This window comes from Tetrao urogallus, assembly GCF_951394365.1.
Source record: "Tetrao urogallus genome assembly, chromosome: 1".
In the NCBI taxonomy this organism is placed as follows: domain Eukaryota; kingdom Metazoa; phylum Chordata; class Aves; order Galliformes; family Phasianidae; genus Tetrao; species Tetrao urogallus.
This window is the reverse complement of record NC_136813.1, coordinates 154,321,212-154,335,296: the sequence shown is the minus strand read 5'-3', so window position 1 is coordinate 154,335,296 and position 14,085 is coordinate 154,321,212. Positions and strand designations below refer to the sequence as shown.

The 14,085-nt window shown below is 34.7% G+C and overlaps 1 protein-coding gene across 1 annotated transcript in view; it reads left to right on the top strand.

Moving 5' to 3' along the window:
* The window catches only part of PTPRQ (protein tyrosine phosphatase receptor type Q), a gene marked incomplete at both ends in the record, with an annotated part of 121,080 nt that overhangs the window by 83,976 nt on the left and 23,019 nt on the right, over window positions 1-14,085 (top strand). The window contains 10 exons of the mRNA XM_079545547.1: window positions 21-142; window positions 3,656-3,842; window positions 5,519-5,763; window positions 6,584-6,650; window positions 7,199-7,357; window positions 8,634-8,856; window positions 9,302-9,375; window positions 11,652-11,751; window positions 12,577-12,705; window positions 13,809-13,853. Of these exons, the coding sequence (XP_079401673.1) occupies window positions 21-142; window positions 3,656-3,842; window positions 5,519-5,763; window positions 6,584-6,650; window positions 7,199-7,357; window positions 8,634-8,856; window positions 9,302-9,375; window positions 11,652-11,751; window positions 12,577-12,705; window positions 13,809-13,853 (1,351 nt within the window). The remainder of the gene's footprint in view (window positions 1-20; window positions 143-3,655; window positions 3,843-5,518; window positions 5,764-6,583; window positions 6,651-7,198; window positions 7,358-8,633; window positions 8,857-9,301; window positions 9,376-11,651; window positions 11,752-12,576; window positions 12,706-13,808; window positions 13,854-14,085) is intronic.

Genomic DNA, 14,085 nt, shown 5'->3' with positions numbered 1-14,085 from the left:
CATATGTGTGTTTTCTATAGCTCCAGATGGTCCTCCAGAAAACGTGACAGTGTTAGCTACCTCTCCTCACAGTATCAATATCAGCTGGAGTGAACCTGTTGTCATTACTGGCCCAACGTGCTATCTCATACACATTACCTCAGTAAGACAACTCTGTTTTATTTTCAATAGTAATACAGATGTTTGGTGATGTAAGAACTCATAGAATATGTTTTTAATAGAAGTTAAAAAACTTGCAAATTGGAATGAAAAATAGTATAACTGAAGTGTCCATTTTCACATAAATTCCACATACGGTTTGATTGTACATTCATACATTTCTAACTGGGAAATAGATTCATTAGTTGGTGTGAAATAATGTGTGCTAATAAGAGGTCTTGCAGAAAAAAAAGGTTTAGCAGTAATTGTATACTGCCAAGCAGTAGCTGAGCTTTGCAGAGGTGTACCTTCTTCAAACAATAATGATGCTGTTTACCAGTAAAAATGATAATGTCTTTTTTCTCTCTGAAGTAAAAGCTCTTTGTCATAATTTTAAAAAAGAGTGGAGAGCCTAGCAAAAGGATGTGACTTGTACAAAGTTACTCAGTGCATCAGAGGGCAAATTTTAAAGCCAAACTAGATTTTCCACTCATCAGATTAGCTATATTTTGGTAGCACAGTAATAACACTTCTTTCTCCTTGATCTTTATAAGCCAAAAAAAAAAAAAAAACCTGACATAAGAGAAAAGCTCTAGTGGCCTTTCTCTTTTCATCCTATACTACACTTAAAACAACCATTAATAAACCTCAAGTCATTTCCTGCCCTGTGGCAAGATATGGAACTTTATAAGTTTGTGCATATGAGAAGTTTTAAGTAGGATATAGGATCCCTAGTTCAGAAATTATAGAGATAAGGCTATCAGTGTAAATGGAAGCAGTTCACTAGACCTTATCTTGGAAAATTTGCTGTTTGCAAGTTCAAAAATTCTGCATAAGCCTGCTAGGAAATGGGGAAAAAAATTGAAAGAGTATTTCAAACTATTTGAAGACTATAAATATAAAGTGAGTTCAATTTTCTGGGATAAGAGTAACATTATCTATATATTTTCAGTTTTTCTAAATTAGTCATAAGGATTGTGGATATGCTAAAATGTTAATGATGAGATTTTTGTGCAATTAAAATTTCTAAAGAGATCAGTAAAAAATACTGAGTATTTTTATACTCCTCGGTGAAGTTACAATATAGAGTAATGTGCACTCTAAATTCATTCTACATTGTTTACAGTGCAATCTGTTCAGTTCTGAACACACTTACCTCAGCAGTAGAAGGAAGGTCAGGCAGGCAGACAATGGAATAACTAACAGGGAAGGAACAGTGCCTTGGCCTGCTGGGTAGGTCGCAAGAAATCACATTACAATCTGTATTCCTCTTTTACTGAAGTTAGAGAAGATTTTTTTCCTTGTGAAAATTTCCTGACACTTTTTGACTAAATATACTCATAATGGATCAATACAAAGATGAATTTTGATGGTTTTAATAAAGCCTTCAAATTCAATTTTGAAAGCTTAATGTTTTGTGCACATTATTTAATCAATTTATATTTAAGCAATTCCTCCTTGAATTCTACATTGTAAACAAGGTGTCATCAGATTCTGCACTATGAACATGTTACTAATATATGAACAGTCTAAGTTACAGTAAATTTCTTACTAAGATAAACTATGCGTATACCAGAATTCATAATAAACTTAAAAACAGGTTCCTTCCCAAAGGCCAACATAACTGTCACAATCTTTTCGTGATGAACATTTGAGTATATATCCTATTGTCCCTGTGCAAATTTTTTTTGCGAAAACTCAAAAATCTACAAACATTCCGTACATACAGCTTGCTCATTTCAGTTATCAACTGAATATCTTTGAGGATTTATAAAAGTTGGCTCACAGGGTAGAATAGTTTTATATTCCTGCTCCATCATCTTTATTCCTAAAAGTCGGTAGTTATAATTCATTAGTGAATTCATTCAGATCGTTTTAAAATTACTAGGATGTTTCTTGCACTTACTTAGATCAGAAAAGTGACCTATGTGTATTTTATCAATGTCATATTTTAGTTTGTCATGCTGTCTATTGTAATTAGAGTTAGTCATGAATAAAATGTTACTGAAAACAAGTAAGGAAGATACAACCAAACCATACAGCTTTTGGAAAACTATAGGTAAAATGATGCGATGTTGTGATTATATTTTAGCTTTTGTGTAAACATTATATGCCAGATTTTTGATAGTCAGATAGGAAAAAATATTTCAACTCTTGATGGCAATCCCAGGAAATGAATGTCTGCTTAGTCCATCAAAAAGTTTAGTTCACGTTAATTCTCAGTGGGGATAGATGAGTATCTGTCAAATAAAAGGTATGATAGAACTGTTCTAATGTTTTAGCAGCTGTGTTTAATACAGATTGCATCCAATGGGAAAACTACTGTACAGCTACCTAATCCTCTTTTCAAATTACATACTAAAGAAACAATAATGAAAACATCATTAACTGAAGCAACAGAAATAGGCATATGCTGGAAAAGCCCCCATTTTTCCTTTTTCTCTTTTTTTTTTCTTCAGCTAAGATTAGAAGTGATTTGTTGGATGTAAAGCAGATAGATTTATAGATTTTGTAGATTATTTTTCTGCAGGGCTGCAGATTGCTTAAGACATTCAGATCTTGAGAAACAATCTGGTCCATATTGTTGGTCTAACACAGGAACAGGAGTACCTGGAATCCTCCTGGCATGATTCATTATCACACTCTTAGAAGTGAGGAAACTCCTCAGCAAACTCCTATAGATTGACCCAGTTTTTCACAAACCTTATAGTCCTTGTTTTATATATATATATATATATATATAAAAATATAATATATATATATATTAGGTAAATTGTTGCAAGATTTTGTAAAAAAAAGATCCTGACCTTTTTTTTTAGTGCAAAGGTAATTTCTAATTGGATTTTCAATCTTTTATCTTTAATTTAGTAAACATCGTTTTTATATTTTGAAATTGCTGCTGTCCTCTGCTATTCTCTCTTTTCTAGATTAAACTCCAATTATTTCTTTCCAGTTCTTCTAGTAACAGAATCACTCAGTTTTCACTATTTTAGAAAAAATTTTGCTATTATGTTTTGCTACTAATTATCCCAAGAGGAATTTCTCTGTGATGATATTGACATTATAAATTACTACCCAAGTTTATTTATTTATTTATTTTTATTCTTTTATTCTTTTTCTATTTCAAACCACTTTCAGCTATATAACTACTCATTTTCTATATCTCTGCCTAGTTTGGTTCCCATTTCAAATCACTTCTTCTCTTATGACCTTTCCTGTAAATTACGTTATTATTTTTTATTTGTACTTTCATATAAATTTGTACTTTCATACAAATTATCTTGCAACCCAAAGCAAATGAAAAGCCCATTTCCTAGTCACATACTACATAAAGTGCCAAGGAAGTGAGTAGGAAGGAAGTATGCTCCTTATGCAGCTTTTCAGTCTTTTTAGCTGAAGACTTGTAAACTCTTATGTAGGTGATTAGGAAATGAGGAAGATAAAAGTTAAATGTGGTGTTTAAATATCCTGCTGTTGATTGTTTGAAGTCTTGCTTTTTTAAAATTTTGTTTTACAGGTAGATAATGAAAATTATAAAGCCCAGTTTCTGAGGACAAATGATGAGGGTAAAATCTTAGAAATTTCTGATTTAAAAGCATTTACAAGGTATTCTGTTGTAATCATTGCCTTTACGGGGGATGTTAATGCTGCAGCTATTGAAGGCGAAGCTAGTTCTCCAGTAATTGTCTCCACTTTTGAAGCAGGTTTGTATTTTTCTCTACTTTATATGAATCAATGTTTGCATTTTTTCCTTCATCTGATTAACTGCAGTTTTAAACACAGGGTGCACTTAATACACATTTGTTCTCACAGTAATTTTTGCTTTCATGTTTAGAAGATGTCAATTAGCAAGAAAGCGATGGTGATAATAAATACTGAGGTTTACCTTTAAGTGAAGTGAATTCCTGTGTATGGCACCTGTACTTGTCTGAGTACATAATTTGTGTATTCTGGATGGAAGGAGGTTGCTAGTGAAGGTCTATAAGGATACATACTAGAGTCAGATCTTCCACACATTCAAAACAATTTGGAGGAGGTGGATATTAAGGAAAAAGAAAATTGCTAAACTATTGAGTTATTCAGAAAAAAAGAAGTGGAGAGATGAGTGTGAGGAAATATGAGGAGTCGTGACACCAACGTTTACATTACAGTAAGTAGCCAACACTTAGGAAAATAAAGACTGATGTACACAGGGAAGATATAATCCTAATTTAACATACACAGTTTCTGATTGTACTAGATCTGATGTCTTTGCTGGTATTGAGTTGCTTCTCCTGTGGAAAAGTGAATGAGGATTAAATTATTTGGTAGCTGAGCTTGTCTTGTGAGCTATCATTATTTTGTAGCCCTTTCTTTCATGTTGAAGTGTGATACATTAGAAGGTTCGATAACCTTGCTGAAGAAAAGTTAATTTTTCCATCATCTCATCTCATCTGGTTTCCACAGTCTAATGTACAGCAGAGTATCTGAGGAAGTTACACAGACTTACTGCAGAGAAGCCTGAGTTAGGATTTGTTGTTAAGGGTTAAAAAAACCTGGAAGATTTAACAACTGTATCTAAATCCTGGCTGAGGGAATATGTTTACCTTCAGTTACTTGATTTCACTATTTAGAGATCATACTACAGATTTGTCTGCTCAGGTAAAGCTGTAAATATTCAGCTGCTGGGAAAGAATGTTACAGCCTTTTCTTTCAGACAGGGACATAGGGAAAATGATTTATATTTCCGCTGTCTTGACAATATACTACTGGAGTAAAAGTTTGATAAATAACCGTCTTTGGCAAAAGGGCATGTTGTGTTTGTGTAGTTGCTGGCTTCTGGTATATTTCTGGACAAAAGCTGAAACACTTGTTCGACCTACTGTGATTCCCTTCTAGTGTCTGGGCATCAGATAGTGGAAAGGTTTTTTGTTAGAGACAGGAACATGGTAGCTTGCTTATACATCGAGAGGGAGCAAGCTGTTGACAGGGCTTTCAGGAAAGGCTACTCTACACTAACACTTGCTTCTTGCTTGTCAGCCCATGTGAGGATTTGTTTACCTTTGTTTATTTCAAAGTACAATGATGCCTTCAGGCTTTCTGTGTAGAAAACTGGAACTTGTGTGAGTAGAAACTACTGAGGATTATCTAGCAAGCGTTTTTAATATTTGTAGCATTAAGTGCTATCATCAAGAATAATATTTCACTGCATATTTAACTTTTAATTCTCTTTATAAATATTTACATACACAGTTAAAATGTTGAGATGTTTTTACTGGAAACAGAAAATACCAATGAAATAATACAATAGGCAAAAGTATTATTTGTAATTTTTCAATTTTTACTCTAGTAGTCAGAGTAGTGAACTGATTTAAGTAGATGACTGAAATGTCTATTTCAGTACCTGAAGACCCACCTAACAACGTAACATTTCAGAAGATACCCGATGAAGTAACAAAGTTCCAAGTGACATTTGTGCCGCCATCTGAACCAAATGGAAATATTCAGGTGTATCAAGCTATGGTGTACAATGAAGATGATCCTGCTGCTATCCGGATCCACAACCTTAGTGTCATTGATAAAACAGATCAGTCAGTCACTGCCATGATAGAAGGATTGAAAGGAGGACATACCTATAATGTCAGCGTAAGAATTAACACTCTTTCTTTGGGTTTTTCCCCTGATATGATTGAGAAATTAAAGAACACAGAGCTAAACCAAATACAGGATTTTAATACAGAATGTATAGGGGTGTAAAGAGCGTGAAATCAGAGGAAAGAGAGGAGTAATGGGATTCATGTACTTGTGAAGCATGAAACAAGACCAACTTTCACTCTTAATTCCAGCACTTGCATTGCTCATTTAGTTCAGATGAAAAGTCTTGTTCTGCAAGGAAAGCTTACAAGGAGTATGTGCTTTAGGAGTAGTAGAATCATAGAATGGTTTAGATTGGAAGAGACCTTAAAGATCATCCAGTTCCAACTCTGCCATGGGCAGAGTTGCACCCACACACCAAGCTGCTGAGAGCCCCATCCAACATGGCCTTGGATGCCGACAAGGATGGATCATCCACAACTTCTCTGGACAACCTGTTCCAGTGCCTCACCACCACCTTCACAGGAATTTCCTTCTGATACAAATTTAATTTACCCTCTTTTAGTTTAAAGCCATTACCCTTTGTCCTATGACTAAATTCCCTATGTTCAATCATATAATCGTAGAGTAGTACATGAGAGGTGGTGACGTAACTCTTTAAGTGGGTTTGGTTTTCTCCTTCTGTAAGAGCTAGATTACAAATGACAAAGGGTTACTGTGCTCAGGATTATAATGAAATAAGAAGTAAGTTGTAGCAAAGTGTGAATGACATAAAATAAATGTTTCAGCATTCATTGTTGTTTCAGATAGATACAGATTTGACAGATTTGAAGCTAGTGCAAATACTGATTATAACATTTCTCTTTTTAAGGTGTATGCAATTAATGGTGCTGGTGCGGGGCCAAAAATTCAATTGAAAATCACCATGGATATCAAAGGTATGTCTCATAAATTGTCATTTACCTGAAATCTCTATAAATACTTTAGATAGTGCTGTTTTACCTGTGACTACACAGCTGCGTGCCTTCAGCTATTTCCACATCATGAGGTAGGAACAGGAATACATAGCTGATAGGCTTGACTTGCAGTGCTCAGTTTTGCTCTCTATCACTGATCATATGCTAAACCACATGCAGTCTCAGTGAAATAAGCATTGTCATTCATATTTTAGCTGCCATGAGCAAACAGCTTAGAACAATGTCACAGAGGTGTGTCTATGTATCACATTCTTAGAAGTAAATACAGTCATTGACTGAAATTTTTCCGAAAAACTAAGACTCAAACTTTTTATTGTTTTTTAAGTAAAAACTAATATGCAGGGCATTTATCAGAACAGATTTTTAAGTGGCTTGAAACATGGTTAGAACATGAAATTGTCCCTTAAAATATGGTGATTATTTATCATCCATAACACAGCTACATGTCTGAACTTGTTGTGAAAAGAACCGAAAACAAAACTCTGTGGTATATCTTTGTTTAAAACCAGAACCACCACGGCCTAAAAAGAAACCAACACCTGTTTATGATACCAATGGGGCCTTACTGGTCACAGCAACAACAATCACGATCAAAATGCCAGTATGTTATTACAGTGATGATCATGGACCTATCAAGAAGATACAAGTTCTTGTTGTGGAAGCTGGAGGTAGAATCCTGAAAGTCGATTTCAGGATTTTTGAGTTTCTTTCTTTTCAGCTTGTTTGTTTCCCCCCCCTCCCCCCCACCCCCTTTTTTTTTTTTTTTTCATGTGGGAAGTGATTGTCAGAAACTTCATGTTAGTTAACAAAATCTGTTTAGCTATGGCAACATTATTATGAGCGAAATATCTTCCACAATGCCTGTGGGCTGGATTTTGAAAACACTTGCCAATGAAAAATCATCCACGTTGCTTGAGGTCACCTGTATTATTCTAGCCCTACTGTTATCATTATATTTTCTTAATTTCCCATTTCTTTGAATAAATACATACATCTGGCTTTTGTGAACTGATTAAATATGAAAGATCTTTTCTTGCAAGTTTTTCTTCTGTTGCTATCAGTGTTGCCTGTCGAAGAATGCAGTCATGTGTGGTTGATATTTCTATTTCATAACGGGGGCAGAGGGATTTATGTAAATCCCTTCTGTAGACTGTGGGTTAGAATGTGTATTCCCTTGTATGGACTGATGAACATTTACTCATGTGAACAGTCTCGTGATACTCTTGAGTAATTGCCTACCAATGTGTGTGGGAGTTTCATGGTTGGACATCATACGGTCAGGCTTACTTTACCTAAGAAGAACAAATTCCAGGTATTTAAATCCCTTGTCTTGCCTGCCTTAAAAGCATGGCAGTAAAGCATTCATGTTAAGTGGGTACAGTTTCTCACATTTTCCAGAATGATGTATTTTGACACTAACCTGAGAGACTTTTAATTCCTGGCTATTGCTGTGAAGGTTCTCTTGAGCTGATAAATATGCAAACACCATGTTAAGCAATGTTTTGAGGATTTTTCTCCTATCTGAGTTTCTCAATACTGGCTCTTTATGAAAAACTAGTTATTTCATTTATGAAAGAATTTCTACTGTACTTAAACACTTTTTCTTTCTTTGCTGGCCAGATCCAGTTTCAGTGTCAAATGTCTTGTATACAAGTTATATCTTCTACCAACACAGCCTGTGTATGAGACTGCCCCTGAAATTTTCTAGCTGTGATTCAGCTGACTTACTTTAAAACACCAAGATATAGTTGGTGGGGTAAAAAGAATATTTGGATTGAAGTACAAACATGATTATAATTTTCCTTGTATAAATGTCACTGATAGCTTACTAAGCCCTTAAAAATAATCTATTTAACTTCTATTTAACTTCTTTAGTTAAGAAGTTTAGTTTAACTTCTTTTAGTTAGAATGTAAATTATTTTTTATTTCTTTTCTTGATAATAGCTCAACATGATGGAAATGTTACTAAGTGGCATGATGCATACTTCAATAGACCAAGGCCATATTTTACAAATGAAGGCTTTCCAAACCCACCATGTATAGAAGGAAAGGAAGATATGAGTGGTAAAGAAGAAATATATGTTATAGGTGCTGATACTACATGTATGATACCAGGCAGTCAAGACAAAATATGTAATGGTCCACTGAAACCAAGAAAGCAGTACCTGTAAGTACATTTATCTCTAGACTTGTCCAAGAGGAAGATTTAAGTGGAACATACATTTATACAAACGTACAAGACATATAGTTCAATTAGGAGACGGTGGAGCTTGAAATGGTTGTTATCACTCTTACCTTTATATTATTTGTCTGAAGAGTAAGTATGGAAGACAATTAAAAAAGAAGTTTTAGGGTAACAAAAGATGGATATTGAGTTCCCAAATTAAGACCAAATTCAAGATAAGTAACCTACTTCCTATAATTTGATTGTATGCTATACACATTGACACCAAGTCATTGACATGTCATGATGTCACTTTTGCAGGAAGATAAGGATAGCAGAGTATATTACACTAAAACTTTAAAATAGTGTTTAGCTTCTAAATTGAATATTTTTTAAGGAAAGAAACACAGATTTTAATTTAATTAGCTTTCTTTGTTTTATTTTACAGATTCAAGTTCAGAGCAACTAATGTTAAAGGACAGTTTACAGATTCTGACTATTCTGACCCTGTCAAAACTTTAGGTAAGGAAAGTGTCACTTGTTTCTTTTGTTTCCGAGAAATCAGATTATTCCATATTCCTTTTTAGTAGACTGGATTCCCTGTAGTAAATTGTGTTTATTTTTGTTAGAGCTCGCTTAACCAGAATGGTTGTTGCCTGGTGAGGAAATGCATCCATTCCCTCGTATGTCCTTTTCAGGATGTTCAGAGGCCTTTACTCAGCCTGGACTGTTAACTGAAAAAGAAATATTAACAAAGTTACTTTAGTAGAGATTCAGTCATAACAATGTAAATAGCATTTTGCTAGAATAGCTCATCTTGACAGGGTGAATTATCAAAAGCTGTATTGTTTGTGCCATTTCCCTCTCTGTTGCATGTACTGGTACAGCTATTGAAAAATGAAAATTCTCTTAGCAGATTGCAGTAAGATCTGTAAGTTCTTTTAATACATTGGTAAGCCAAAACTTATGTAGCTAAGCTCTAGCCCTGGTGTTCTGAAAAGGGAACCAAGACAACTGGATTAGTACCCAGAAGAATTTTAGTGGGCACAAATTTTTCATTTGGCATTCAGCTTCTGTGATATGAGCTCCCTTATCCATCTGATCCATGTTAGAAATTTGTTATGTGATCTGATACTGAAGAAGTGCTAATTCTCTACCTGAGTATTCTGAAAGGATCTGGCACTGTTTCTCCAGCCCTGAATGTTTTGGAAAATACAGCACAAAAATTGTTTCATTAGCCAATGAAGTTCTGAGCCAATGAAGCAAATAGCTTGGCCAGAGAGGGAAAGACTTAATGCCTGATTAGAGAAAACAAGTCTGCTGGAAATGAATATGATTGTATCCAGGCAGATACACATACCTGGGCATCCTTCTAACAGGAAACTGAAATCATCATGACAAAAAGAGAAATCATGCTTTATTGTCAGGCAGATATTATAATTCACACACTTCATTATTGAAACTGAAAACTTGTGACACTGTATCCTGTGGTATAAATCATAAATAAGCAGGTATTATTTGCGTAAAATGTAATAGGATAAAATGTAATAGGACAAAACAACAACAACAACAACAACAAAAAAAAACAGCCTGATAATTTTCTCAAATTTCTGTGGCTCATAATACCTGTATTCCAGACCCTTCTATGCTAGTGTTTAACATTCAGTACTGTTTTTAAAATGGGTACTACAGCAAATTCCTATCTGTCCCTAACTTCTACATTTCAGAGCACATGCAACAAAATTTAAGTGGAATAGGCAATTAGAAGTTCCTTCTACTGTTTCTTACAAAGTTGTATGAAATCAGTACTACAGTTGATTCAAGACACGGCACCAGCCCAGCAACTACTAACACTTCCATTACTTAAGTTAGGTGCATGAAGGAAGTTAATTTTTTTTCAGATATGTTTTTGTTGCATAGATGTTTCTTTATAGAATGTGCTTTTGTAAGAAGAACTTCAGACTTGCTTTAGAATCATAATCCAGAAAGCAAACTGGTAAGGTCAGGATCTGCTAGGCATCTCTGTGCAAATGACTTCTATTCCACTTGTAACAACAGTATCCCTTCAGAAGAAATCTACATTGCCTGCAATCAGAAATGCAGTTCCATTTTGAATCAGTGATCATATTTTGCAGTAATCACTGTGTTTTGCCAGCATGACACTTTGGTTTTAGTAGATAAAACCATAACTTGAATTTTCACAGAATTATTTATGACAACTTTCTGTCTTATTTTTTTTTCTAAGTCTACTTATATGATAAGTAGATTCAGATCTGAAAACCAGATCTGAAAACCTTGTGTCTATGCAATTTACTACTGCTAAATGTGATTGAAGCAGAAAAAACATGGAGCTTTATGAGGCAGATTTCTGTATCAGAGATCCTTTTCCACTTTTGGAGCTTGATCATTCGTAGTTGTTAGGACAGTGTGTCTGTGCTTGGCTGCACTGAGCCTAAAGCAGGAGCTCAGTTCAGGCTAGAGTTAGTCATGAGCCAAATGATGTGAGTGCAGTGTAGACCTACCTTAACTTGCTCACCAGGTAAACCTGAAAAGCACCAGTGGATGGTTACACATATAGTGTATGTGTTAAATAGACCAGCAATGCTTAGGGACTATAAAATAAATTGCTCTTGTTTTTCTTATGGTTTTCTCTTTTGAGCTGCTCTGCAACTGTCACAATACAGATGTAGTTGTTTTGAGAGGAAAGATTCTGTCACTTCTCCATACTTGATTCTCTCCTGTTAGAAACGTAAAATTGATACATCTATTAAATATTAGATTTCCTCTTTCTGTTGCAGGTGAAGGGCGGTCAGGAAGATCTGTGGAAGTTATCCTTGCAGTTACTTTGTGTGTACTTTCAGTTGTTCTTCTGGTGGCTGCAGTCTATGCTTTTGCAAGGTGAGATTTATTGTTTGTAAACACTCAATATTGTTTTAGTGAAGAGTTGAAATGATCCTTTCAATTGAATTAATCTGTCATGTCCAAGTGTATTGCATTTTCTTTTTTTTCATTTTCTTTTTTTCTTTTTCTTTTTTTTCAAAACTTGGGGAGGGATTCACAGAATTTAACTTTAATCTAGCAGTGCTAATTTCCATAGATGAAGGAGGAGAACAACCTTCTCCAGAGGGTAAATCACAGCAGAAGTCTATCTTACTCTTTCAGTGTCACTTCTCCATTGAAATGAGGAATGAGGAAACAGATCAGAATGTAAGCTGAATGAAGTTACTGTGATGGCTAACCCTATTTACTGTCAGCTCTGTTGAGAATCAGTTAACTTGATATGAAGTAAATACTATAAACGCTATTTTCTATCTTACTAATAAATTTTACAGTTAAACACTTTAAAGTCTCACGTGTGAAAGAGATGCCAACCTTTGATCAGAATTGTGAACAAATGCCCAAATAAAGAAGCAGGCTGGATACTGCATAAATTATGTTAGCTTGCTCGTGTCCCATGAGTTCTGCTTCCTCAGCTGCAGCATTCAGGCATTGCAGAATAATTTATGTTAGAAAACTGAAATATTAAGCAAGCTAGATTCTTTCCACATAAGTTTTAGACAATACAACTGCTGATTTGACTAAATTGGAAGTAAGAGCAGAATAAAGGCAAGAAAGGATTTCTGGCAGCCGTTTTTAAGTTTTAGCCAGTCTTATCAATGTATTGGTATAGATTTGCCCTCAAATAATTTGCATATTTATTATTCACTATTATTTTCTGTTTAGAATTAGGCAAAAGCAAAAAGAGGGAGGGACATACTCTCCACGAGATGCTGAAATTATTGACACTAAGTTCAAACTGGATCAGTTGATTACAGTGGCAGACCTGGAGCTGAAGGATGAGAGATTTACACGGTAAGCATGCTCTCTAGGAAAAACAGTAGTTAGTCCAAAGGGGCTGTAGCCATGACCCCTTTCTGACCTTTGCTTGTTTGGAAGTGTTTGTGGTGTTCTTATTTACACAGGTCACTGAGATCCTTTTTCAAAGAATGACCTCCATCCTCAAGACACTTCTCACTAGCTTTTAGAAAATCACTTAATCTTCAGCTCTTTTTACAACAAGATAAAGATCTAAGTGCAAATCACTGTTTAATTATGTTGGGAAAAAAAAAAAGGGACTATATATTTTTAAACACAGAATTTCCGAGTATTTTTAATGGCCCAGTGTTTTGTGTAGATTACAAAACTTAGTAAATATTTTGAAATTAAAGTTTGAAAGTCAAACCCCTTAGAAGTTCTGGTTAGCTAATTCAAGAATAAATCTGTCATTTAGAAAATCTCTTGTCATTTTTATGTATGAGAAGAAAAACAGATTGCTCTTTCTGTCAAAAATATGGATATTATTTACCACTTAAATATCACAGTGATTCCCAACAATCGATGACATCCAACTGAGTTAGAAATGTTCGGTGAACATTCTTTACCTACCTGTATTTTCCCTGCTGTGTCACAGATGAAACACTGTGGTAGGCAGCCTCCTTAAAGATGAGAAGCCTAAAACAGTCTTGCCCTAGCAGTCAGGCATCCTACTGTTGCAGACTAGGAATAGCTGGAAGATGAAAGGTTGTAGCTGTTGACCTGTTTTGTTTGACTGTGTACATGTCTATGTGTGTGGTACAGAGTAAGATGATTGCATGAACAAACCTGTTCAAAATAGTGCACACAGGCATGGCTGGTTGTAACAGATGAGAAAACATACTATGAATTGTCTGGAAATCATCAGCATAATGGATGTGGTATGTTCTGTGTGGGGCAGATGTCATTCAGATAGCATTGTTTGTACCTGCTAATAGCAGTGGATTACATTCTCTAGAGACTGAATTATTATTAATGCAGCACATTATCTGTAACTTATATAAATGATCCTCAAAATGGCAATTGTTTCCAAGCTGTTACCTGAAATAAGAATAGTACTAATTTTGTTTATATACTAAAGTGTTGATGGGTTTTACTTCCAGATACTCTTCATTTTTCTTTAGACGCAAGGAGATATTTGTCATCCAGTAAGTTATTGTATTACTGAAGCAACACGGTGTGTTTTCCATTCTGTTCTCTTAACCTGTGTACTACCATGCTATATTGAATGATACTGTTAATCAAAATTAAATGTCAATCTTTGCAGCTATAGTAAGGACAGACAGTAATATTTGTCATTATGATATCCTGTTTATTTTTAGTCCCTAGTGTTAATAAACCACAACAATTTTGAATTAAATCAGGGCAATTTTTACATTA